The sequence below is a fragment of the Culicoides brevitarsis genome, chromosome 1 (assembly GCF_036172545.1).
Source record: "Culicoides brevitarsis isolate CSIRO-B50_1 chromosome 1, AGI_CSIRO_Cbre_v1, whole genome shotgun sequence".
Lineage (NCBI taxonomy): Eukaryota > Metazoa > Arthropoda > Insecta > Diptera > Ceratopogonidae > Culicoides > Culicoides brevitarsis.
Window position 1 is genome coordinate 30,582,812 of NC_087085.1, and position 25,204 is coordinate 30,608,015.

General features: G+C 28.0%; 4 protein-coding genes across 4 annotated transcripts in view; 2 read left to right on the forward strand and 2 right to left on the reverse strand.

Moving 5' to 3' along the window:
- LOC134837158 (RNA-binding protein 48) overlaps positions 1-25,204 on the forward strand; it is a 69,966-nt gene that overhangs the window by 7,466 nt on the left and 37,296 nt on the right. The window lies entirely within an intron of this gene.
- LOC134832061 (UMP-CMP kinase) lies at positions 992-2,926 on the forward strand. The gene is made up of 2 exons (XM_063845953.1): positions 992-1,553; positions 1,623-2,926. Exons 1-2 carry the CDS (start codon positions 1,128-1,130, stop codon positions 1,983-1,985), a joined length of 789 nt encoding a protein of 262 aa, XP_063702023.1. The 5' UTR covers positions 992-1,127; the 3' UTR covers positions 1,986-2,926.
- On the reverse strand, positions 2,750-16,107 carry LOC134832052 (tRNA (adenine(58)-N(1))-methyltransferase catalytic subunit TRMT61A). The gene is made up of 4 exons (XM_063845944.1): positions 15,765-16,107; positions 15,274-15,703; positions 6,587-6,756; positions 2,750-2,896 (listed from the first exon to the last, which is right to left on the reverse strand). Exons 1-4 carry the CDS (start codon positions 15,960-15,962, stop codon positions 2,750-2,752), a joined length of 945 nt encoding a protein of 314 aa, XP_063702014.1. The 5' UTR covers positions 15,963-16,107.
- Positions 17,679-25,204, reverse strand: part of LOC134837617 (PAS domain-containing protein cky-1) — a 103,996-nt gene continuing 96,470 nt past the window's right edge. Inside the window, 3 exon segments of the mRNA XM_063853000.1 lie at positions 17,679-17,710; positions 17,772-18,740; positions 18,743-18,801. Of these exon segments, the coding sequence (XP_063709070.1) occupies positions 17,679-17,710; positions 17,772-18,740; positions 18,743-18,801 (1,060 nt within the window).

The window sequence follows — 25,204 nt, forward strand, 5'->3', positions numbered from 1 at the left end:
ATAAATAAATTATTTTATTTAAATATTTAACGAATTTTAAAAATTAATTTTAATATTAAATTAAAATTATATTTTCACAATAAAATAATTATTTTAATAATTTTTGTTTTTTTTAAGAAGAGGTTCATTTTTGTTCCGATTTTTTTTGTAAAAATTTTGAATAATTAAGATTTTTTTACAATTTTAAAATTATTTTTTATCCCTTTTATTGAATCATTTCTAAATTAAAGGATGAAAGTAAAATAATTATTTAAAGTAAAATAGCGAAATAAAAATTTTTACGCGAAAGTAAAATTATTCAAAATTATGATTAAAATCATATAAAAATTATTTATAAAAATAATTGAAAAATTATATTTAAATAAAACGATAAAAAAAAATTCTACGAAAATATTAATAGAAATTCGTGAAAAAAAAATAAAAAAAAAATAAATTAAATTAAAAAAAAAATAAATTAAATAAAATTTTAAAAATAAAAAAAAAATATCTGAATTTCCCAATTTTTTTAAGTTATTTTATTTATTTATTATTGCTTAATTTAATTTATTTTAAAAAATAAAAAATATTTTTATTAATTATTTAAATAAATTTTAATTCAATAACATTTTTCGTAGAAATTCGTAAAAAAAATAAATTTATTTAAAAAAAATTAAAATTATTTAAATAATTAAAATAAAAAAAAAATTGAAAATAAATTCAAAATTGATTTATTTTATTTTTTTTGTTAAAAAAATACAAAAAAAAAATTATCTAAATTTTCCAAGTTTTTTTTTTATTTTTTAGGTATTATTTAATTTTATAAAATAAAAAAAAATATTTTTTTAATTATTAATAATAATAATTTATTAAATTAATTAAAAATAATTTTAAGAATTAATTTGATTTAAATAAAAATATTTTTATTCAAAAGCATAAAAATCGCAAGTCACCCCATTCAACGTCATCAAGCCCATTACAAAATCAAAAACCGCTGTCACTTTCTTCATTCGGCATCGTCTAAGCGAAAAGTGTGTGAAACGTCTCTCTCTCTCGCGCAGAAAAAAAGTGACAAATTCCAGCTTTTCACACATAAAAAAACTCCGTTCCGTCGGTCTTCGGTCGTCAGCTTGCCCGCAGTTCGTCATTTTATGTCGCACCGCGTCATCCTCAGTCGCTTAGTTTCGGCCACGAAAAGTATTAGACACCTTCATTATTTCACTCCGTCATCACCACTCAACGACTTCACCGTACTTCGCCAACGTGCAAAGTCTGCAATTTTATCGAGTAGTCATCGTTTCAATTGGTACAGCGCATTCAGCAGAATGGCCTCCGCCAAACCAAAAGTAGTATTTGTCTTGGGTGCTCCGGGCAGCGGCAAGGGCACGCAATGCAGCAAAATTGTCGAGCACTACGGGTACGTGCATCTGTCAGCTGGCGACTTGCTACGCGAAGAACGGGCACGACCCGATTCCGAATTCGGGCAACTTATCGAGGATTGCATCAAAAACGGAAAAATTGTCCCGGTGGAAATTACGTGCAGTTTGCTGGAGAACGCGATGATTAAGAGCAAAAAGGTGAGTTAATTGGATAAAATTGTTTCAAGGCCAATTTTGTGTTACGTCAAATTCGATTTTTTTGCACAGGAAACGGGCAAAAACAGCTTTTTAATCGACGGATTTCCGCGAAATGAGGACAATTTGAGCGGATGGAAGAAACAAATGGCAGAAAAAGTGAACGAACAATTCGTCTTGTTCTTCGACGGACCCACGGAAGTGTTCATCGATCGTTGTTTGAAGCGCGGACAAGCCGGAAGTGGACGAGTCGATGACAATTTGGAGAGTTTAAAGAAACGTCTAGTCACCTACGAGAACGACACGAAGCCAATTATCGAATATTATCGCAAACAGGGGCTCGTTAACACCGTCGATGCATGCGAAGGACCCGACTGTGTCTTTGAAAAAGTCAAATCCTTCTTCGATAAAGTCGCGACAAATGGCTCGTCGTAAAATCGCGCGGTTCAGAATTAATTTTAGGCATTGAGAGGGAGATAAGGAGTAAAAAACTTGACAAAAAAAATCAATATTTACCTTTTTTCAATAGAAATCCAATAGAAACTCAATAAAAAGCTGTTCAAACAAAAATTCGTTGTATGAAAATGGCCTTCTTTGAAGATTTTTGTGCTGTGTCGCACCACGTCACGCACGAATTTTTCTTCACTGAACCCATTTTCATGCATTTCGCGCAATTCCGGATCATTCCACGTCACAATCCGTCAATTAGTGTCAAATCCCTCTTCAATATTTTATCGGTTCATCGGAAAAATGACCCAATTTTTATTTTTTTCAATGAATTTTTAGTCATTTTTGTCGTGGACAGCAACAATTACTGGTTTTTTATGTAAGATAAGACAGATTATGAAATTTCGGGTTTTAATTTTTAACTGCCTCACTCAATTTTTCGGTGTTTTTCTGAGATTATCAACAAAAAAATCTTTTTACGTGTTAAAAAAGGTGCTTTTTAAAAAAAATAAATAAATTTGTGTAAAAAAAAAACAATTTTGACTGCAACTGTTATTAAATTAAATGATAAAAAAAATGAATGAAACTATAAATAAATATGATATACGTAGAAGTTAAGTAAACAAAAAAAAAAAATAAACAAATAAATGCAACAAGGTACATATTAAATAAAATGCATGAAGAAAGCACGTTCAATTTATTTGAAAATTGTTTTATTTTGTTTGAAATTTTATCTTTTGTGAGAAATTTTGTTATCTCGCGAAAAGTGGGGGAAGCGTGGCGAATGTTAAGTAACCCGTGTGACCGGGCATCGTTTGGGGAGGCATCTCAGAGACGTATTTTTTCGTGTCTTTTGACTTCATGCTGGCGATGTCCTTGGCGTTGGTGTCGTCGGAGAGCTGGAAATAGAAAAAAAAATTAATTAAATTTATTTTTTGTACAAAAAAAAGGTGTTTCAAGACTGAAAAAAAATTGTTTGCATGTTTCAAGGTTGACTTATTACAAATTGTTCGTGATCCACAGCAGATTTGAATGATAAACGATTTGCGTAAATAGAAATTTATCGGTTCTAATCGAATTTAATAAAATATAATTGCATGTTTTGATAAAAATTCACTTTGAAATAAATATTTTTCTATAAAAAAAAGTGTAAATATTCGTGTTAATTCTCTATTAAAAAAATATTTTTTTTTGTTATTAAAAATTATTTTTTTTAAATTTAAGAATGCGAATTTAATTTTAAAAATATTAAATTTTTAAAATAAAAAAATGGCATAAATTTAATTTTTTGTCCAAAATTTTTGAAGGTTCAAAGTCAATTTTAAAAAAATTATTTCAATTTTTTTTAAAAGTAATTTTTTTCAAAATGTTTGAAAATAATCGATAAAATTTGTAAAAAATTCAAAATTTATTTTTTAATTTTTAAAAATTTTTTTAAAAAAATTTTATTAATTTTATAAATTTTTTAAAAAAAAATTCCAAAATTTTATTTTATGTTTTTTACAATTTTTATTTAATTTAAAATTACTAAAAATTGAAAAATTTTTCTTGATTTTCAGAATTTTTTTTAAAGTCATTTTTTTTACTTGTTTCATTTTTTAATTTGATTTTTAATTTAATTATTTATTTAAATTTTATTTTAATTTTAATTTATTTTTAGTATTTTATTTTATTAATATTATTTTTAATTATTTTTTATAATTAAATAATTATCCATTAATTATTTTTGGTAAATAATCAATTTTTTTATTTTATTTTCTATTTTTATGAATTCATAATTCAATTAAAAACATGTATTTACTTAAAAAAAATATTAAATTCAATGAAAACTATTTTCAAACAGTTTTTTGACTAAATTTGACACAAAAAGTATTTTAAATTTAAAAAATAAATTATAAAAAAATTATTGATGAGTGAAAAAATCATTAAAATTGTGTCAATAAATTTTGAAAAAATAAATCACACTGATTCAAAATTAAAAGTGCACTTTAACACGAACATCAATGCACAAAAAGGTGCAAATATTAATTTAATTGAGATTTTAATCCTCTTATAATTATTTTTTTCTTGTCTGGAAATCCCAATGAAAGTAAAATTAAAATTTTTACTGAAAAAACTGACATTTTTTAACATTTCGTGATTAAAACAATAATTCTGAGTTTAATCCAATTAATTTCATGACGCATAAAAATATCACAATTCCTTATCAGACTAAAAACCTAGAATCAAACATGACAAACCATGAACTTCACATAGAAAATAACCATAATTATCTTGAAAATTGTGCCAGATCGCATCGATATCTCTTGAAGTTTAAATAAAGTCCCGCGTTTTCCCGAAGCTTGTCACAGTCACTTTCAAATCGTTTCGCGATGCAAGCTTTTTTCTTAATTTCTTTGATTTTCCTCCTCGTGAGTGCTCAGAAAAATCCCTTTTTCCACAAAGGACGCTCCGTTACCGTGCATTTGGTTGAATGGAAATATTCCGACATCGCGAAGGAATGCGAAACGTTTCTCGGTCCTCATGGCTTCGCAGCTGTTCAATTGTCGCCCGTAACGGAAAATGCGATTTTACGAGGTCGTCCTTGGATGGAGCGATATCAGCCGATTTCTTATAATTTTTTCACGAGATCCGGGAACGAAAGTCAGCTGCGAGACATGATCAAACGTTGTAACAAAGCAAAAGTTCGTGTCATCGTCGAGCTGGTTCTGAATCACATGGCGACAGGAAGAGACATTGTCGGCACCGGAGGATCAATTGCTGACTCGGAGATGTTGATGTATCCCGCAATGAAGTACAACGCAAGTGACTTTCATGCGCCGTGCGAAATTAAAAGTTACACAAAATCCAGTGAAATTCGCAGTTGTCGCTTAGCTGGATTGCCAGATTTGAACCAAGGAAAGGAATTTGTCCAAAATGCGCAAATAAATCTCATGAATCGACTTGTTTCGATGGGCGTTGCGGGTTTTTTCATCAAAAATGCGGATTACATGAGACCCGATCACTTGCGGGAAATTTTTTCCAAAGTCGGAAATTTAAATCCAGACTTTGATTTTCCCGAAAAAAGTCGTCCTTTCATGATTTTGGAGGTAATTGACTACGAAAAAGACGCCATAAATCGGATGGAGTACGTCGAATTGGGAGTTTTGACGGAATATCGTTACGCCAAAGAGATCCGGGATGCATTTCAAGGCGAAAATTCTCTCCATTCCATTTTGAGTTTGGGTCAAAAACATGATTTTGTGCCGTCTGAAGAAGCAATCGTCTTTATTCCCAACTCACCTGTTGGCATTCTTGACCCTAATCGCGTTCCAGACTTGGAAATGATGCCAAAAACGCAATTTCGCATGGCACTCGCTTTCATGTTGGCAGATCCTTATGGCTTTCCGACAATTATCAGTGGCTTTGAGGACAACCGAGCTCCGCCAGCAAATGACGAAGGTAAAATTATCTCTCCAAAATTCGAAAAAGATGGAACTTGCACGAAAGGACATGGTTGGACATGCGAACATCGTTGGCCCGTCGTTCGTCACATGGTGAATTTTCGTCAAATTGTCGGCGATGGAAAAATTAACAACTGGGCGGATAACGGACACAATCAAGTGGGATTCTGTCGTGGCAATAAAGGATTCATTGCGTTCAATAACGAGAAAAATGGGCATTTTAAGGCGAATTTGCCGGTTTGTGTGCCACAAGGACAATATATTGACGTTTTGACAGCCAATGACGAGGAAACTGAAGGAAAAAAAGTGATAAAAGTGGATGAAAAGAAAAAAGCGAAGATCAGTATTCAGCACGACGATAAATATCGGATGATAGTTATTCATAAGGATGCGTTGTTGCAGGGATCAATGGAAATTATGGCGGCTGATGATGTTCATGCAGATGATGGCGATTCAGTTACGCCACGAGAAGATCCTGAATATCAAGAAAATGATGAAGATTAATTTTCAGGCAACTTCATCAAATGAATTTTGATAAAAATTTATTTTTTTAAATTGTTTTTAAAGAAAATTTTTTCATTTTTGATAAAATAACTAAAAAGTTTTATATTCAAAAAATTTTTTTAATTTTTTAAACCAAAAATCATTAAAAAAAATATTAAACTTAAATATTATTTTTTTTTTCAAATTAAATATTCGTTAATGGAAATAAAAACTCAATTTTCTTTGAAAAAATTCTAAAATTAAGAAAACTTAAAAATTTTCCTCAAAAAAAAAATTTATTTTTTATCCAAATTATTTAACAAAATTTAATTAATTTATTTTAAAAAAAATTAAAAAAAAAAACAAATTTTATCACAGAAAAAATTAATCCCTTCTTATTTTTTTAAATATGAAATATTTTTTGAAATAATTGTATGATAAAAATTCATAACAGATTTTTAATTATTTTGAAAAATTTTAAGTTTTACAACTTACTTTGAAAAATATAAAAAATAATGTAAAAATTTTTCAAAATTAGAAGCTCATTAATTTGGTCCAGCCTTAGTTAAAATTTTTTAAAATAAATATTCATAGTAAATACTAGTACTTAACATATTTTCAAAAAAAAAAAAAAAATAAAAGAACAAAAAACAAATTTCTCACCTTCGTTTTAACGCACTCAAAATCCATCACGGGAACATGCTTCGTCTTAATAATGTGTTCGATCTGCAGCACCTCAATCGTCTGAATCTCCACAAATCCACTCGAATCCAGCAATTCACAAACACGTTGCGACTGCTCGATGCACGGCGAGAAGGAACAAAAACGACCACCTGAGAAAATGCAGAAAAAAACATAAAAAATTAACCGTTTTTCATCAAGCAACCAACAATGTCATGTCGCTGCTTGTTCCTTATTTATTCAGATACTTATTCAATAAACCTGATTTGTTGCAAGAAAGTGTCAATTGTTTGTGTGTTAAGAATGACTCGTGGAATGCAATAAAATTAATGCAGATAAAATAGTCGGAGAGAGAGAAAAAAAAAATCCAGAAAAATACTCAAAAGTGCAACAACAGCATCATGTTTTACACGCAATCACACTAATGATTCGATTTCTTTCAAGCACGGAGGAAAAAAATAGTATTTACTAACTATTATTACACTCCAATCTTGTCGCATGTCAACTATTATAATATCTAATATGTGCAGCAGCAGCAACAGCAGTTTATTTATGCGCTGAAAGATCAAAGCATTTTATTTATTAGTTAGTTTCACACCTCGCCACTCTCGACTTGTCCACACTTTATTATTCCACATGGGATTGTTCTGCTTCTTTTCTCTCTCTCGTCTTTCTGCAGCATCGCCATTTATGTACATTACTGCGGCGGCAATTTTCACCGTTTCTCCCGAAAAAAACGGCATCCAGCAGTAAATTAATAATAATGAAGCATTGAAGCGACAAACTTTCGTACAAAAACGCGAACAAATATAATAATTGTGATGATTGCACAATTTTTCGCCATTATACTGCTTTCGCAAAAATCACTTTTTAATTCGCAACTGCACCTCTAATTGAATGTAAAAAGCCCATGCGAGTCAAGAATAGATCAATTTTCGTGTGTGAGTGTGGTTGAGTTAGAAATCAAGTATAGTGAGACAATTTCCTATTCATAAACACTTTATAAGGAATTACAAACGCGGAATCAACTCGTAACTAGCAACTGGTAAGTGTATTAATAGTAGTCGAGATGATGATTATTTTTATGATGATGAGCCACTCACTTTTTATGTCTTTTTAATAAATGTTTCGCTGTGGGTTGATATTTTGAAATTTTCGGTTTTTTTGTTTGATTGTGATGTCAGTTTTTTAATTATTTTGTCAGCCTTTCTCTTGTAAACTGTCACGTGGTAGAAGGGAAAGGATTTTTTTTCGAGTTTTAATTTTTAAGATACTTCATAGTTCAATTTTTTACGTTTTAAATCATTCGGAGGAAAATCTCTTCAAAGAACTTTATACCGGGCAATTTTTTTAAAATTTGAATCTCCTTATAGCTTTTAAAATCATTTTTTTTTAAAGCTTCTGCCAATTGCTCTTTCATATTTACATACTCCACTTTTTTTTAGTCCATTAAGATTAGATCTTTAACGAAGTTATGTCGAATTTATGCTTTGTACGATTACTAAATCCGTTTTAATTGGCAATAACGATAACGCTTCAGGTATCAACTTTGATTGTAATTTGATTTTGATCCTTGAGTTCATCATTGAATTTGAATAATCGCTTTTTGGGTATAGGATTCGTCTCCTGTTAAATGATATATTAGATATTTTCGATTTTAATTAGTTTTGAAATATCGAATTTAGAACGTAGAATTAGTTTTAACGAACTTTAGATGGATTTCAAAGCTAAAATAGAAACTGAAAAAAAAATGTTTTCTTTGACATAGTTTTGTTTTGAAAACTAAATCAAGAGCAAAACTAAATCAAAAACTGTGTCAAAGCAATTTTTGTCAAATTTTGCTCCAAATGGATAAAAATTTGTCAGAGGGCTTTAATTTATCATTTTTAATCATTTTATAACTCAAAACTGCCAAAAAATTGAAACTGAAAAATTTTTTTTTTCTTTGACATAGTTTTGTTTTAAAAACTAAATCAAGAGCAAAACTAAATCAAAAACTGTGTCAAAAACCGTGTCAAAGCCATTTTTGTCAAATTTTGCTCCAAATGGATAAAAATTTGTCAGAGGGCTCTAATTTATCATTTTTAATCATTTTATAACTCAAAACTGCCAAAAAATTGAAACTGAAAAAAAAAATTTTCTTTGACATAGTTTTGTTTTAAAAACTAAATCAAGAGCAAAACTGTGTCAAAAACTGTGTCAAAAACTGTGTCAAAGCCATTTTTGTCAAATTTTGCTCCAAATGGATAAAAATTTGTCAGAGGGCTCTAATTTATCATTTTGAATCATTTTATAACTCAAAACTGCCGAAAAATTGAAACTGAAAAAAAATTTTTTCTTTGACATAGTTTTGTTTTAAAAACTAAATCAAGAGCAAAACTGTGTCAAAAACACGTCTCGATTTGGGCTTTTCATCAAAATTAATACGCCATCGCTAATTTTGGTATTTTTGGATTAGTTAGGGCCTAAGGAGTCTAGAAAACACAAAAAAGAAATTCTAAAACCCCCCTTTGGATTTTAGCGCTGAAATATGTGATGAAAACATGAGAATTTCAACGATTTTCACTATATTTTTAGCTTTATCAGTAGACAAACGAATTTTTTTCGAAAAATGAAATTGACCATTTTAAATTTTGATATAAACTTTTTTCTATAGTTCTAAGTATCAGGAAAGCAATTTTAAGTCAAAATATCGATTTTAGAGGTCCTCAGCAACGTTCTAAATATGGCTATTTTTACTAAACTATAAATATCTTTCAAATTTTACAGTACAATGTCAATATGTTATATACTGTTGTAAAGTAGAGACTCTAAGCTTTCCAACGCATATACTCAAGCATATGTACGTATGTGAATACTGTACGTCAGGGGGGCATAAAGTTCAAAAAAGATCAAAAACTTCGAATTTTTAGCCATTTTGAAGGCAAAAGAAGGATAAAATGGGTCCGAATGTGGAACTTTTGTATTCTATTGATGTTATATAAGTCAACAAAGCATATTAGTTTATAACTTGAGACAATTGGAGAGGAAAAAGAACCCTTCAGCCCTATTTTTTTTCTAACATGTATTTATAAACTCCCAATTTCGACCTACTAACGTACAGTATTTGTGTGCCTGCATATGTGTAAGTGTGTTTATTTTAAGGATTAGAGTTTCTGCAAATCAATAGAATACAAAAGTTCCACATTCGGACCCATTTTATCCTACTTTTGCCTTCAAAATGGCTAAAAACTCGAAGTTTTTGATCTTTTTTGAACTTTATGCCCTCCTGACATACAGTATTCACATACGTACATTTGCTTGAGTATATGCGTTGGAAAGCTTAGAGTCTCTACTTTACAACAGTATATAACATATTGACATTGTACTGTAAAATTTGAAAGATATTTAATGTTTAGTAAAAATAGCCATATTTAGAACGTTGCTGAGGACCTCTAAAATCGATATTTTGACTTAAAATTGCTATAACTCCTGTAAAATACTTAGAACTATACAAAAAGTATATATCAAAATTTAGGAAATTTTCTCAGCTTTTCAATGGTCAATTTCATTTTTCGAAAAAATTTCGTTTGTCTACTGATAAAGCTAAAAATATAGTGAAAATCGTTGAAATTCTCATGTTTTCATCACATATTTCAGCGCTAAAATCCAAAGGGGGGTTTTAGAATTTCTTTTTTGTGTTTTCTAGACTTCTTAGGTCCTAACTTTATCCAAAAATAAAAAAACTGTGTTTGAATAGTTTTGTTTTGAAAACGTGTCATTTTTTGTCAAATCTTGCTCCAAATGGATAAAAATTTGTCAGAGGGCTCTAATTTATCATTTTTAATCATTTTATAACTCAAAACTGCCAAAAAATTGAAACTGAAAAAAAATTTTTCTTTGACATAGTTTTGTTTTGAAAACTAAATCAAGAGCAAAACTGTGTCAAAAACTATGTCAAAAACTGTGTCAAAGCAATTTTTGTCAAATCTTGCTCCAAATGGATAAAAATTTGTCAGAGGGCTCTAATTTATCATTTTTAATCATTTTATAACTCAAAACTGCCAAAAAATTGAAACTGAAAAAAAAATTTTTCTTTGACATAGTTTTGTTTTGAAAACTAAATCAAGAGCAAAACTGTGTCAAAAACTATGTCAAAAACTGTGTCAAAGCAATTTTTGTCAAATCTTGCTCCAAATGGATAAAAATTTGTCAGAGGGCTCCAATTTATCATTTTTAATCATTTTATAACTCAAAACTGCAAAAATATTGAAACTGAAAAAAATTTTTTTCTTTGACACAGTTTTGTTTTGAAAACTAAATCAAGAGCAAAACTGTGTCAAAAACTATGTCAAAAACTGTGTCAAAGCAATTTTTGTCAAATCTTGCTCCAAATGGATAAAAATTTGTCAGAGGGCTCTAATTTATCATTTTTAATCATTTTATAACTCAAAACTGCAAAAAATTGAAACTGAAAAAAAAAAATTTCTTTGACACAGTTTTGTTTTGAAAACCAAATCAAGAGCAAAACTGTGTCAAAAACTATGTCAAAAACTGTGTCAAAGCAATTTTTGTCAAATCTTGCTCCAAATGGATAAAAATTTGTCAGAGGGCTCCAATTTATCATTTTGAATCATTTTATAACTCAAAACTGCCGAAAAATTGAAACTGAAAAAAATTTTTTTCTTTGACACAGTTTTGTTTTGAAAACTAAATCAAGAGCAAAACTGTGTCAAAAACTATGTCAAAAACTGTGTCAAAGCAATTTTTGACAAATCTTGCTCCAAATGGATAAAAATTTGTCAGAGGGCTCCAATTTATCATTTTTAATCATTTTATAACTCAAAACTGCCGAAAAATTGAAACTGAAAAAAAAGTTTTTCTTTGACATAGTTTTGTTTTGAAAACTAAATCAAGAGCAAAAACTATGTCAAAAACTGTGTCAAAGCAATTTCTGTCAAATTTTGCTCCAAATGGATAAAAATTTGTCAGAGGGCTTTAATTTAACATTTTTAATCATTTTATAACTCCAAACTGCCAAAAAATTGAAACTGAAAAAAAAATTTTTCTTTGACATAGTTTTGTTTTGAAAACTAAATCAAGAGCAAAAACTGTGTCAAAAACTATGTCAAAAACTGTGTCAAAGCAATTTCTGTCAAATCTTGCTCCAAATGGATAAAAATTTGTCAGAGGGCTCTAATTTAACATTTTTAATCATTTTATAACTCAAAACTGCCAAAAAATTGAAACTGAAAAATTTTTTTTTCTTTGACATAGTTTTGTTTTAAAAACTAAATCAAGAGCAAAACTGTGTCAAAAACTATGTCAAAAACTGTGTCAAAGCCATTTTTGTCAAATCTTGCTCCAAATGGATAAAAATTTGTCAGAGGGCTCTAATTTATCATTTTTAATCATTTTATAACTCAAAACTGCCAAAAAATTGAAACTGAAAAAAAAAATTTTTCTTTGACATAGTTTTGTTTTGAAAACTAAATCAAGAGCAAAACTGTGTCAAAAACTATGTCAAAAACTGTGTCAAAGCCATTTTTGTCAAATCTTGCTCCAAATGGATAAAAATTTGTCAGAGGGCTCTAATTTATCATTTTTAATCATTTTATAACTCAAAACTGCCAAAAAATTGAAACTGAAAAAAAATTTTTTCTTTGACATAGTTTTGTTTTGAAAACTAAATCAAGAGCAAAACTATGTCAAAAACTGTGTCAAAGCAATTTTTGTCAAATCTTGCTCCAAATGGATAAAAATTTGTCAGAGGGCTCTAATTTATCATTTTTAATCATTTTATAACTCAAAACTGCCAAAAATTGAAACTGAAAAAAAAATTTTTTCTTTGACATAGTTTTGTTTTGAAAACTAAATCAAGAGCAAAAACTGTGTCAAAAACTATGTCAAAAACTGTGTCAAAGCCATTTTTGGCAAATCTTGCTCCAAATGGATAAAAATTTGTCAGAGGGCTCTAATTTATCATTTTTTATCATTTTGCAACTCAAAACTGCCAAAAAGATGATTTCTATCAAAATCTCCTTGATTTTCGAAGAAATAATTTTTTTTTTTTCATAGTTTCTATAATCATCACTTGAGATGAATAAATTTAAATTTTAATTTAAACTCATTTTCTCATAGAAATAAACAAACCACACAAAAAACGTTCTAAAAAGGAGACGCGATAAAATTACCTTATCTGAAGAAAAAACTTCTAAAGCGCCTACAAAGCAAGCAACTAAATATCAACTCGGCATCAATGTAATGCATATTTAATAAGACACATTTTTGCACCTCATTTAACATAATATCTCCTTATCTAGGCGACAGTTGTTGCTACGAGAGAGAGAGAAAAAAGGCAAAAATATGCGCGCCGCGGTCTTTAAGAAAACGACAAACGAAGTATATTATAAAACAATTGTTAATTATAATTTTTCATGTAAAACATATCGATACATGTGTTAGGTACGTTCATCTTCTGCTTTATTCGGATTATTATTAGTACTTTTTTTCAGTGTCGTATTCTCCAACGACTTATAAAAAGAGACGATCAATTGAATTTCCAATTAAATAAAATTTATATAAATGAGGCTTTTTTCTCTATTTTATTTATATTTTTGTTGCAATGTATTCGCATTGTGAGTCACAAAGTCTAGAATAGAATTTACTTTTTTTTCTGCTGACACACAGCTGGGAGTAGTGAAGTATGTGCGAAAAGTCTTGTAATCGTTCTTAGGGTGTCACAAAGGTTATCAGCGAACAACTTTAGATTAATAAAGTGTGATAATTATTTATTTTAATTGTTGTTTAAAAGTGCAATTGTCATCACTTGAGACAGTTGCAAGTTACGAGATAAGACGAGTAAGTTTAATTTTAGAATTTTTTGTTGTATTATTATCGAGACTTTTGATTAAAATATTTTTTTTAATTTTTTAAAAATTTTATATAAATAAAAAAAAATTAATTTAATAAAATTATTTAATATTTAATTTAATTTAATAAAATTGTTTTTTTTTTCATAATTAACATAAGTCAATACGTGTAAAAAATTAAATAAAAAAAAATAATTTTAATAATTTCTTTTTTTTTTATTTATTCAACAGATTTCTTTATAAAATTAATGAATTTTTGTGAAAGTATTTATTTTTAATTTTATTTTATTTTTATCTTGATTTTTTAATTTAGAAAAAAAAATTTAATTAAAAAAAATAAGTTTTGATAGAAAAGTCAACCCAAAACTAAAATTTTGACTCAAAAACTTTTTTAACTTTTTTTTAAAACAATTTTAACTTAAAATTTAAAGTATTTTTTACTTAAAAAAACTTTGACCCCAAAAGTGAGTTTTTAATCTCATAAAACCAATTTTTAATCCCAAAAAGTCAACTTTTGACTCCTTAAAATCAGCTAAGAACTTTTGAATGAAATTTCTTTGGCAATAAGGATGAATAATTTTTTCGAATACGGACATTTTTTCTTTTATTTATTTTTTTATTTAATTTTTTTACTATTTAAAATTTTTTACTATTTAAAAATAGTTTGCAAAAAAAAAATTTCTAAATAATAAAATAAATTTTTATTTTATTTTAAAATTAAAAAAAAATATTAAATAAAAATTTTAATTTTTAATAATTTAAAGATTTTAATTTTATCTAGAAAAATTTCTACAAAAAAAAAATATTAAAATTAAATACTAAATTAAAAAAAAATTATCAATTTGAAAAAAAATAAATAAGGCAAGTGCAATTTCAAAAAATGTTTCACATGTCCACCCACCTAATTTTTTCCGAAAATCCAAGGAGGGAATAATGGAATAATGATAATGGTTTTGAAATATTTTTACCTTCAAAACATACGAAAAATGACTAGAAATCATCAAAAATTGGTTGAAATCTATAATTTTTGTTATATTTTGCAATTTTTCAAAGGATTAGACTAATTTTCATAGAAAAAATTAAAAAAAATTAAAGTTTCAAATTTTCCAAAAATTTTTAGGTTTCAAAAAAGTCGTTAGACATTTTTTAAAATTTTTTTGTTTCGAAAATTTGTCAAAATTTTAAAAAAAATGTCTTCAAAGCACAAAAATTAATATAAAGTCTCTTTAAAAATAGTGAATAAGAAAAAAAACAATAAAATTAAATTCATTAAATTTAAAAAATAATAAATTGTAATAATAATTTTAATAAAAATTATTAAAAAAAATAATTAAATAATTTAAAATTAAATAATTTAAAAAAAAAATTAAATAATTAATTAATAAAAAAAAATTGTGTAAAAAAGTTTCACCCTATTCACTAAAAATCGCGTAACTCGCCATCTGGCAAGTCGAAAGGAGCGAAAAGAAACATCAAAAAGACACAATTCAACAAATTATACTACACACAATACAGAATATAAATCTAAAAATCACTTGACTTGTCAATTTTATTTCATTGAAATTATGTTTTCTGCGGCATTTCCGTAAATATTCGTCGAACAGTCCTGCGATACGCGAAAACGGTACAATGGTGCAATAAAAGGAATTCTTTACATATTATTGCTTTAAAGGCAGAGAAAAATGTCGCGTTTTGCACGACGGTACCATACAAAGCCTCGTCGTACTTAAAATGATAAACCTATCACTGTCACATCAGCAGCATTTTATGTAAATATTCACTCCATAATTCGCATTTTTTTAATTAATTAACACTCACCCGACTCTTTTAAGGCATTTTTCGCATGCGGCAGTGCTTCATGGGGACTTGGCAAATCCAAGAAAACGGCGTCAGCTTTGCCATTAAGTTCTTCCGTGAAGCCGAGGGCACAAACATCGCGATGGTAACACGTCACAAAGTCACCCAAACCGTGATTTTGGAATTCCTCTCGTGCCTGTTGGGACCGAACTTCGTGAAAATCGAAAGTATGCAAGTGCCCGTGAGGTTTAATCGCTCTCAAGATCGCATGGGACAATGACCCGCTTCCGGTGCCCGATTCGATGACCACACTTCCCGGCTTAATTTCGAGCTGGAATAAAATCATCGAGATATCGGGCGTGTAGATGATTTGCGTGCGATGTGGCAACGTCACGGACCACAATTCGGGAGTCGGTTGAAGAATGTAGCCCCAGCCGCGACTTAATTTGACCTGAAAAAGACAAATTTTCGATGAAAAATTGAATTTTTAATGGAAATTTGGGGAAAATTACCTTTGTGCCGTATTTCACGCCAATGATGTCCTTGAGCTTTAAGGCGCCGTACGTCGTTTGGAAGACATTTTCGACCATCTCGCCGAGCTTGTTCTTAATTGTGGTCCGTGCTTCGATGGCATGCATGTTAAAAACAGTCAAGTAGAGAATCACGGTGTCTCCTTCCTCGATAAAGTCTTTGTGTTTGATGAAACTCATGATTTTTTGGAAGATTTTGCACTTTTTACTTAAAAATTGTGAGTTTATTGTTGAGATTTGAGCAATTAATTGGTGAATTAATGAAGATTTCGCTTAAAATTTAACAAAAATAGGAAATTAATGGTCCATGCTCGTTTGTTTTGTTTAGATTTTGCTTTAGTTGAATTGCGGTTTGTTAATTCAGATGATTTCTGTATGAGACATACGAAGAGGATAGTGACTCAAGGAAATTCTGAGATAAATTAAGGTGATAAAAGTACCGGTTTTTAGCTATTTTTGTTATTTAAAGTCTTTTTTAGTACACAAGAAGCTTTAAAAAATCATATAAACATAAAAAAGAATTTTTTTTGACCTTTTTGAAGGATTTTTTGAAAAAATTTGCATAAAAATTAATAATTTATTGCTTAAAACATTTTTGTACGCCTCAATATTCAAATAACGGCACGAATTCTTGCATGCTTGATTTTTTATTTTATTGAGTCTCTTATTGAAGAAAAAATTTTTAAAATAACTCTTTTTGAAAATTTCTTCGATTTATTTAATAAAAACTTTAGAAAATTGTCTTAACAAGATTTTTTAAAATAAATTTTGATGATTTTTAATGGACTTTATTGTTGAAAATATTGAATTAAAGTTATTTTTAGCTTCTAAAATAATGTAAACTTAATAAAGCGAGCATTTAAAAAAAATATTTATTTTCAGGCAATTTGGCTAAAAATTACAAGAAAATTTTCTCGGGTAAGTACAAAATAATTTATCTTTAATTTAATTTTTTTTTTTAATTCAAAGAATAAATAAAAAAATTTAGATATATCATTAGTTTAAAAATTAAAAAGAAAATTATTTTATTTTAAAGAACGACGAAAATCGTAAAAATTTATTTTTCAAAAAAAATAAAAAACTAAAATAAAAAAATATTATTTTTAATTTAATTAAATTTAATCAAAATAAAATAATTTTAATTTTTCAAAAAAAATTTTTTTTTGAAAATTTATTAAAAATTTTATTTTCTTTAAAAAAAATATTTTTTTTTTGAAAATTAATTAAAAATTTTTTCATCTTTAAAAATAACTTTTTTTTGGAAAATTAAATAAAAATTTTAATTTATTTTATTTTAGAAAAAAAAATCTTAAGAAACTTATAAAAGAAACAAGAAAATTTTTCAGCTTCAAGAATCAACTTTTGAACAATATTTATATATAAAATTTATAGAAAATTGATTAAAAAAATCATTTCTGTACAAATTTCTTCAATTTGGAGAAAAAAAATACAAAATATAATTTACCTTTAATTTTTCGCTAAAAAAATAAAAAATTTTGAAGCCAATTATTCGAAGGCCAAAAAAAAAGAAATTTTTTATATTGAAAAAATATATATTTACACATAAAACTTTCATCTAAAAATTTTACTTAACAAAAATCCTACTAATTTTTTTATTTATTTATTTAGAAAATCGTTTTTATAAAACATGGAAGAATTTTTCGCGTAGTACGTCTCATTTACTCTTAATTTAATAATTTTCATCTTATTCACTAAATTTATATAATTTAAATTGAATTATTAAAATAGGAATAAATACAAATAATATTTTTCTAAATTTGGATTTCTATCAACTATTCTTATTAAAGTATTTTTTGCATCATTTATAAGGCCTTTATTAATAAATTATTTAATTAAATTCATAGTACGGACGGAATTTCTTCTATATTTTTTAAATTAATGCGATCTCCGAAAACTGTCCTTGGAATCTAAAATAAAATTTTAAAAATTATTTTTTTTGTTAAAAATTCAAAATTTTTAAAAACTCACCACTGCTCTCTTCATCAGATCTCCTATCTGGCGGCTGAAGTGTCAACAATCGATGATCTGTATGCCAATGCGGCACTTGTAATGGCACAGCGACAGGCACGGAAATCCCATCTTGCGTAAGGCATGGAACACAATCGACTATCGGCACAAATTGCTCGGGCATCCAGTCAAAACTGAAGCTTGGCAAACTCCCGGAATGTGATCCATGAGCGCTTGTTGGCGTCGGCGGAGTTGTCGTAATATACGGACTGAGTTCCTGTTGCGAAATATCCGGGACTTTTTGCGTCGTATCACTCCACGGCGGACTCGGATTCCATTGATCGATAAAATCCGTGGGTTCTGGCGGCGCTTTTGTCAAGGCACGAGGTCGCGCGATCGAAGCTGATGTGATGAGAACTGTTTGTCCATGCCCATTACTATCCCCGCTGATCATCGAATGAGGAGTTTGGAGTTCAACCAAAGTATTTTGATGTTCGGGTGACGCTTCTTCCGGTTCGGGAATGTACAAAGGTTCAAGTCGATTGTAATTTGTGGCGCGTTTTTTCGCTGGCGGACTTCCTATCCGATGATGGTTGTTGTTGTTGTTGTTATTGCCAACTGTCGTCATGATAACCGGAGGAGGAGCTGCTTGACTTCCGTTACTTTTTGGCTCCGTTATTAGTGTATTTTGTACTAAACCTTGTTGTTGCGGTTGGGCATGACTGTAGTCGACGGGCTGCGATTCCAGTCGATAGGCATAGGGACGATAATGTTCGCCGCCCAAGCCGTGATTGACGATTTGTGGGGAATTTCCGTTGTGATGAGGCAATAAGCCGGGCGAATTTTGCGCCGTTATGCTCAAGGGGGAATGGTAACCGTAGGACACGTGATGCGGAGGTGCCGGGTAAGTGTGATGGGGGGATGTGTAGTAAGGCGTTGTTGGCGGGACTCGAGCTGCTCCATCGAAAGGTAAGCCAAATTGGATTTTGACTGCACCGAGTAGTAATGATAGAGCCAGGAGTTTGTTACCATTACTTGGGCCTCAGTTTCACTAGAAGGTAAGAAAAAAAATGTTTCAATTAATTCAAACCAAGCATATTTTAAAGCTAAAAATGTCCCAAAATGTTCAAAAATGTCCTTTCAAAGCGACGAAAAATTTACTTCCAAGGTATCTGAAAACCAACATCGAAAAATTGAGCGATGCAGAATCGTACAATTTAAGAAATTGCGTAATTCTTAGACCAAAACAAGACATATCGTACAACGAACAAGGATCAGTGTGGTACAAAGATGTCAAAATATTCAATGAAATGTCAAGACTGTACGAAACTAACTGTGATAATATAAATGAATTCAAGAAAAATGTACTGAAATGCCCTCGAAAGCGAATTATCATTTCCTAAAAGTAAAATAATCTAAAATTTTTTTTAATAATAATTTTCAAATAATTTTTTTCTTAATAAAAAGTTTTTTCAATGTTTTTTTTTAGTATTTTGGCAACTTAGAATTCAAGATTTTCCCAAAATTTTACATATAAAATTATTTTTTTCTTAAAATTGTATGAAATTTTTAGGAATTTCTCAAGATTTTCGAAATATTTTGAGTAGATTTTAATATTCTTTAAAAAATGAAAAAATTTTGATAAATTAATTTTTTTTAAATTTATTTTTTTTTCAATTGCACATGGTTAAAAATTATTAGTTTAATTTTTCAAATTTTCCGCAAAATAAAAAAATTTTTTTCATTTTTGGTAAATTATTAAGCTTTTTAAAATTCATTTTTTCTAAAAATTTTGAGAATTCATTTTCGAAATATTTTTTAGTAGATTTTAAAATTTTTTTGAAAAAAAAAATTTATTTTTTTTTTTTTCACTAATTTTTTTATTGAAAATTATTCAAATTATTAGTCAAATAAAAATCACTTTTTAGGCATTTTCATTGAAAAATTAAACCTAAAATTTAATTATTGAAAATTATTGATATGAAAATAATGACTTGAGATTTTCAGAAAAATTAAACAGGATGAAATATAAAACATAATAAAAATTAAACTTGTCTAATAGAACCATAAGCTTTTTTAAGACATACACTTAGAACATAAAATCGCATGTTTTCTTCGAAATCCAATGAAAAACGAGTTTCAGTACAAAATAAAATTCTTACAGGATCATTACAAGAACAAGCGCAAGAGAGAAAGAGAAAATTCAGAATAATTGTATTTTAATACACATTCCCATGAAACAATAACGCATCTTCTTCACACAGCGAACGCAGCGACGAACACGTTCATCGAATATATCATATTGCATTGACATATTGATTATATAATTAATTTGAGATTGGATATGGATCGGTGCGGTGCTCAGTGCTTTACTCTGGGAGACGACCGACGGACTAAAGGTGAGGAGCGCGAGAAACATTGTTGGAGGCTACATGCACACACACGCAAATTGCACGAAGAGGAAAAAGAGAAATGAAGAAGAGGAGAAAAAGAAATTTATGATTTAACTGTTCGAAAGTGATTTCTTCGATTATATATTAAAATGGATCGATTTAACCACGATTGGCGCCTTAATAACTCACACGTTTAGGGCACATGGAGTTATGCTACATGACTCGCTGATTGTTTTTTGGCCATCAAAAAATTATTGACCAATCATTTTTGGTTTGGGTGTTTTTTATTGAATTTTTTTTAAAAAATTTTTTTTTATTAAATTAATTTTTCAAAAAATTATAGGAAATTTAAAAATATTTAAAAACAATTTAACTAATTTTAATTTCAAAATTTTCTTTATTTTTATTTAAGAAATTTTTAATATTTTAAATTTTTTCTTAATTTAACTTAATTAAATTAAAATATTTTATTTTAAATTTTTTAAATTTAATTTAACATCTCTAAATATTTTTAAAAATTTTTCTAATTATTTTCTAAATTTATTTTTAAATTTAAATATTTTATTAATTTTTAAATTAAATTTTTTAAAAAAATATTTTTAAAGAATATAGCATTTTATTTTTTAAAGTTTAATTTTATTAATTCAATTAAAGAAAATTTCATGAATTTTCTGATTTTTTTTCCAATTAAAAAAAAAATCTTAAAATTGTCAAATTTCAGAAAAAAGCTTTTTATTGATTTTTCAAATATTTTTTTAAAATTTTCATAGACAAGTCATGATGATGATGATGATCGATCCGATTTCTATGAATGGCCCAACAATAATAAAAATCCGACTCAATATTCCGTCATAAATCACGTTTTTCTAATTATGTTCAAACAAACAAACAAAAAAAAATGCGAAGCAATAATAATCGAACAACGACGAGCACCTCTATTAATCGTCTCGTCGTCGACGAATCTCTCTCTCGTGTAATAAACTTGAATTTAGCGAAGATGTGTGCCACAAGTTGCCTAAGCATGGCAAGAAAAACAACAACAAGCAATCATAATTTCTAAACTAGATTTAATGGCTTGTAATATAAAATTTATTTTTACTGTAAATATAAATTAAAGGTTCATCCTTGTTCGCTCGCTCTCGTCTTCAATCTCCAACAGACTTTTTATGGTTTGTTTATTTAGAAAAAAAAATATGTACTTTATATTTTCCCAGTGTGCTGCTGTGATAATTAAGACGTTAAACGGAGATAAGGAAATTTACAGCTAAGTCAGGGAGAAGAGAGACGGGCTCTAGTTGAGCATGAATATTTTTTTGTTTTGTAAAAAGCGGCGAAAAGCCAATATTACAATTTGAATTGCTTGTAATTATGATTGATGATTATGTTGGATGAAAATAATGTGCAACGTATTCGTTTTTAATGCAATAATAAATGTGCCTTGATTGCCGTTTGTAACGCAAAGGGCAAATTTATTGACATAGCACAAATGACTCAATTTTGTGAATTTTTTTTTAAATATTTTGTGAAAGGAAGAGCAAAATAAATTTTTTGAGGTTAAAAAAAAATTAAAGCTTAATTCATTTATTATTAAAAATTCAAATTAATTCATTTATTAATTAAAATTATTTTTTTTTATTAAAACTTTAAAATTTAATTCTATTAATTTTTCAGGTTTAAAAATTAAAAAAATATTGTTAAACAAAAAATTATTCTTCATTATTAATATTTTTATTTTACAAAAATCGTCAAATTTTAGTACTAATTTTTTTTATTATTTTTTACATTAAATTTATTTATTTTTAGCCAAATGCTGTAAAAGGGCAATTTTTCTTGCTTCTTTGATCATTTCGATAGTGCAACCTGGAAGCATTTTCAAAATTGCTGTATTCGAGTGATGATGAATGAACAATTTGATCATTTGTATTTTTTTCTCCTTGTCAAGTTCTGCAAACAAATCCACGAGTGGGGAAAGTTTTACTTCAACTGCTGGATGTTCCATGTTATGTTATCGTTTTGATGGTTCTAATTGATTTGGTAAGTTATTTTTTTAAACATAGCTATTTATACTGAAATAATGACACATCATTAAGCCTATAGGGCCCAAACCGAACATGTGACTCATATTAGTCACCATACAAAATTACGAACAAATTGCGTATAAAAAAGTAGGATTTTTAGTGAAAAGAGAATGAAGGTCAAATGAAAGTCATTTGAATTTTTTGTTGTTGATTTTGGAAAATTTCTTCCATTTTTTATTCTTTTAAGTATTTTTATGGCAAGAATTAATTTTATACATTTTTTGTTTCAATTTCATTTTTTTCTTGAAAATTTTTAATATTTTTTCATGAAATTAAATTAATTTCAAATAAAATAAATTTTAACAAAAATTAAATTACATTATTTTTTATAATTAAAATAACTATAAAAAATTAATAAAAAAATATTTTAAAAAATTAAAAATTAATGTTAATTAATATTAAAAATATAAATTTTTCAATTTTATAAAAATTTAAAAAGATTTATTTAATTTTATATCCCGGGCATTAATTAATAAAAAAAAATTATAATTAAATTAAAATTTAATTAATTTACATTAAAAATATAAATTTTTCAATTTTATAAAAATTTAAAAAGATTTATTTAATTTTATATTTATTAAGTTGAAAAGGCCTGAAAATATTTTTTTATTTAAAATTTTATTTTAAAGTTTATTTATTTTAAAAAGAGCCATAAAATTAAAAAAATGATAATTTTCCTATTTTAAGTAAGTCTTTTTGAAATAATAACCAAATTTTTAGCTATTAAATACATCTATATATTATCTATAATATCTCACAACAATTGAGTAAAAACCCACAATTGATCTCATTCTATTTCCCCGCATTAAAAACAAACAATTTATTTCCTAGATTTCACTTTAGAAAAAAACAACACAAAATTCATGAGAAAAAACAACGTTGCAATGCGTAACAACAAAAAAAAGCCAATCTAATATCAACATTTCAATTAACTAATAATAATAATCTATCGATTGCATCAAAATAACAATAATTTTATAATTAACGTCATCAATGATCACATTTTATAGATTTATATCCTCTTACCTTATTTCATTTACAAGATCTTTTATAGCTTTTTATGGAAAACGTACAACGTTGTCTAATGCTCCGTTCGCCGTTTAATAGTTGTATTTGTAATAATAGTAAAATCCGAGCTAAATTAATATCCCACACTATTTACGCTTTTACACTCGCAGTTTATTTTTTTCCAATGAATCTACAATTAAATTTTAATCGATGACTATTCAATATGGTGCAAAATGAAATAGACAGTTTCATTGAGCATTTATTGCTATTTTTAATATTATTTACATCAATAGCAAAAAAAAAATGTTGAAGATGAAAAAAATATTGTGTTCACTTTAATAAATACTACCATTAAACTTGGAATAATACGAACATAATCTTTTAATCATCATTCATTTATCTTCTTCTTTTTATTTATATGCGTCTTGAGTTGTTGCGTTTCGTTTTTTTTTTGCGGCAATCAAGGGCAGTCGATGTCTCACAGGCTTTGGCTTGCAGGAGAAAACGTGTCGACTATCCCTTGCGACGCTACAAAATGCTTTACAAAGAAGCACACGCACTTAAGCTAGCTGTGCGCAGAGAGAGAGAGTGAACGAAATAAGCAACGATAAATCTTTCATGATCTATTTATGTTGTTTTGACGCGTAACGCTTCTTTTCATCTTGTCACATACACATTGGTGTGTGTGGGATAATTTTCCACTTGATTAGATTTTTTTACTACGAAAGCAGAAAAAAATCTCATGCCGTTTATGTTAACTTTTAATTGAAGTGATAAATTATTACCAAAGCATGACAATGTTTCACACCTCTCTAATGTCTCTTTGCAGCATTTTATGGGTCATTTTTAGCACATTTTGCAGGAGAAGGAGGCGAGGAGAAAGAAACAACCGATCATCCGTAAACGAAAGAGAAAAAAGGTGTAAAATACTCAGAGTTCAATAAGTCAATTAAAAGGTAAACATTTTTTTGTTGTTGTTGTTTTCTCTTCATTTTAGCGTCAACATCGACAGACGCGCGAAAGAACACATAAATTGTAAGAAAGAAAAAAATATGACTTGAAAAATATTTAAGATTTGTGATAATAACGAGATGATGAAGAACAAAAAAAAATTTTTGTAACACCCTTTTCTTCTACTTGCTAAATACAAAGAAGAACAAGGCTCTGTTTGGGTGTAGCTCTATTATTGGATATTTAGAAGAGGAACTCCATCCGCAATATCACCTTTTTAGATTGAATTATGTTGCGGTTCGGTCGGGCAGGCAACATGCGAGAGAGAGAATGGCAACATATTATAAAGTATTTTATAAATACGGATCGTTTAAAAGTAATATTTTTAACCTTATCATTCGGTTTAACACTTCTTCATTTTATTTATCCAATAAATTAATGTTGCGCATATTGCACCGAGGAAGGCCATCAGGAGGAAGGTTTCGTTAAAAGGCATTCATTAAGTTTAAAGAAAAAATGTGTTACAGGTATGTATGTCTGTCTGTGATAGAAAGATAAAATTTTATTTTTGAATTTTTTAATGAGAACCATATTTTTCATTCTTCAAGATCCAACATTTGAAACTATAAGTACATAGGGAAGTTATAATGAACCGAAAAAAAAATGGTTAAGTATGAACAGATTTGTTTCCATCAACCAAGTGTCAAGTTTTGCTGAAGGATTCGGATACTTGAAGACGGATATTGAATAGATGGATCCAAAACCCACGAGGCAGCTTACTCAACGCACAAAAAGTATGTCATTCTTGAAAGAAACCGAAAAGAACGAGCAAACGGAATATATAAAAGCTCAAAATGTCATGATTGTAATGCAGTTTTAAACAACAAAGACACATATTATTCATTGCTTTTCTTTGGTCCTAAAAATACTATACAACACAAGCAATAAGTTTATACTGTAATCGACTTCAAATTAGAATTAGTGCAAAACATGAGAAAAAGTTTTCAGGTAAAGGTTGAATCAA

Coding starts and splice junctions, on each gene's coding strand:
- LOC134832052 (XM_063845944.1), bottom strand. CDS start 15,962: ATGAGTTTCATCAAACACAAAGACTTTATCGAGGAAGGAGACACCGTG. Junction 15,704..15,764: donor GCGTGAAATACGGCACAAAG/GTAATTTTCCCC, acceptor TGTCTTTTTCAG/GTCAAATTAAGTCGCGGCTG. Junction 6,757..15,273: donor AAATGCCTTAAAAGAGTCGG/GTGAGTGTTAAT, acceptor GCATTTTCTCAG/GTGGTCGTTTTTGTTCCTTC.
- LOC134832061 (XM_063845953.1), top strand. CDS start 1,128: ATGTCGCACCGCGTCATCCTCAGTCGCTTAGTTTCGGCCACGAAAAGT. Junction 1,554..1,622: donor CGATGATTAAGAGCAAAAAG/GTGAGTTAATTG, acceptor TTTTTTGCACAG/GAAACGGGCAAAAACAGCTT.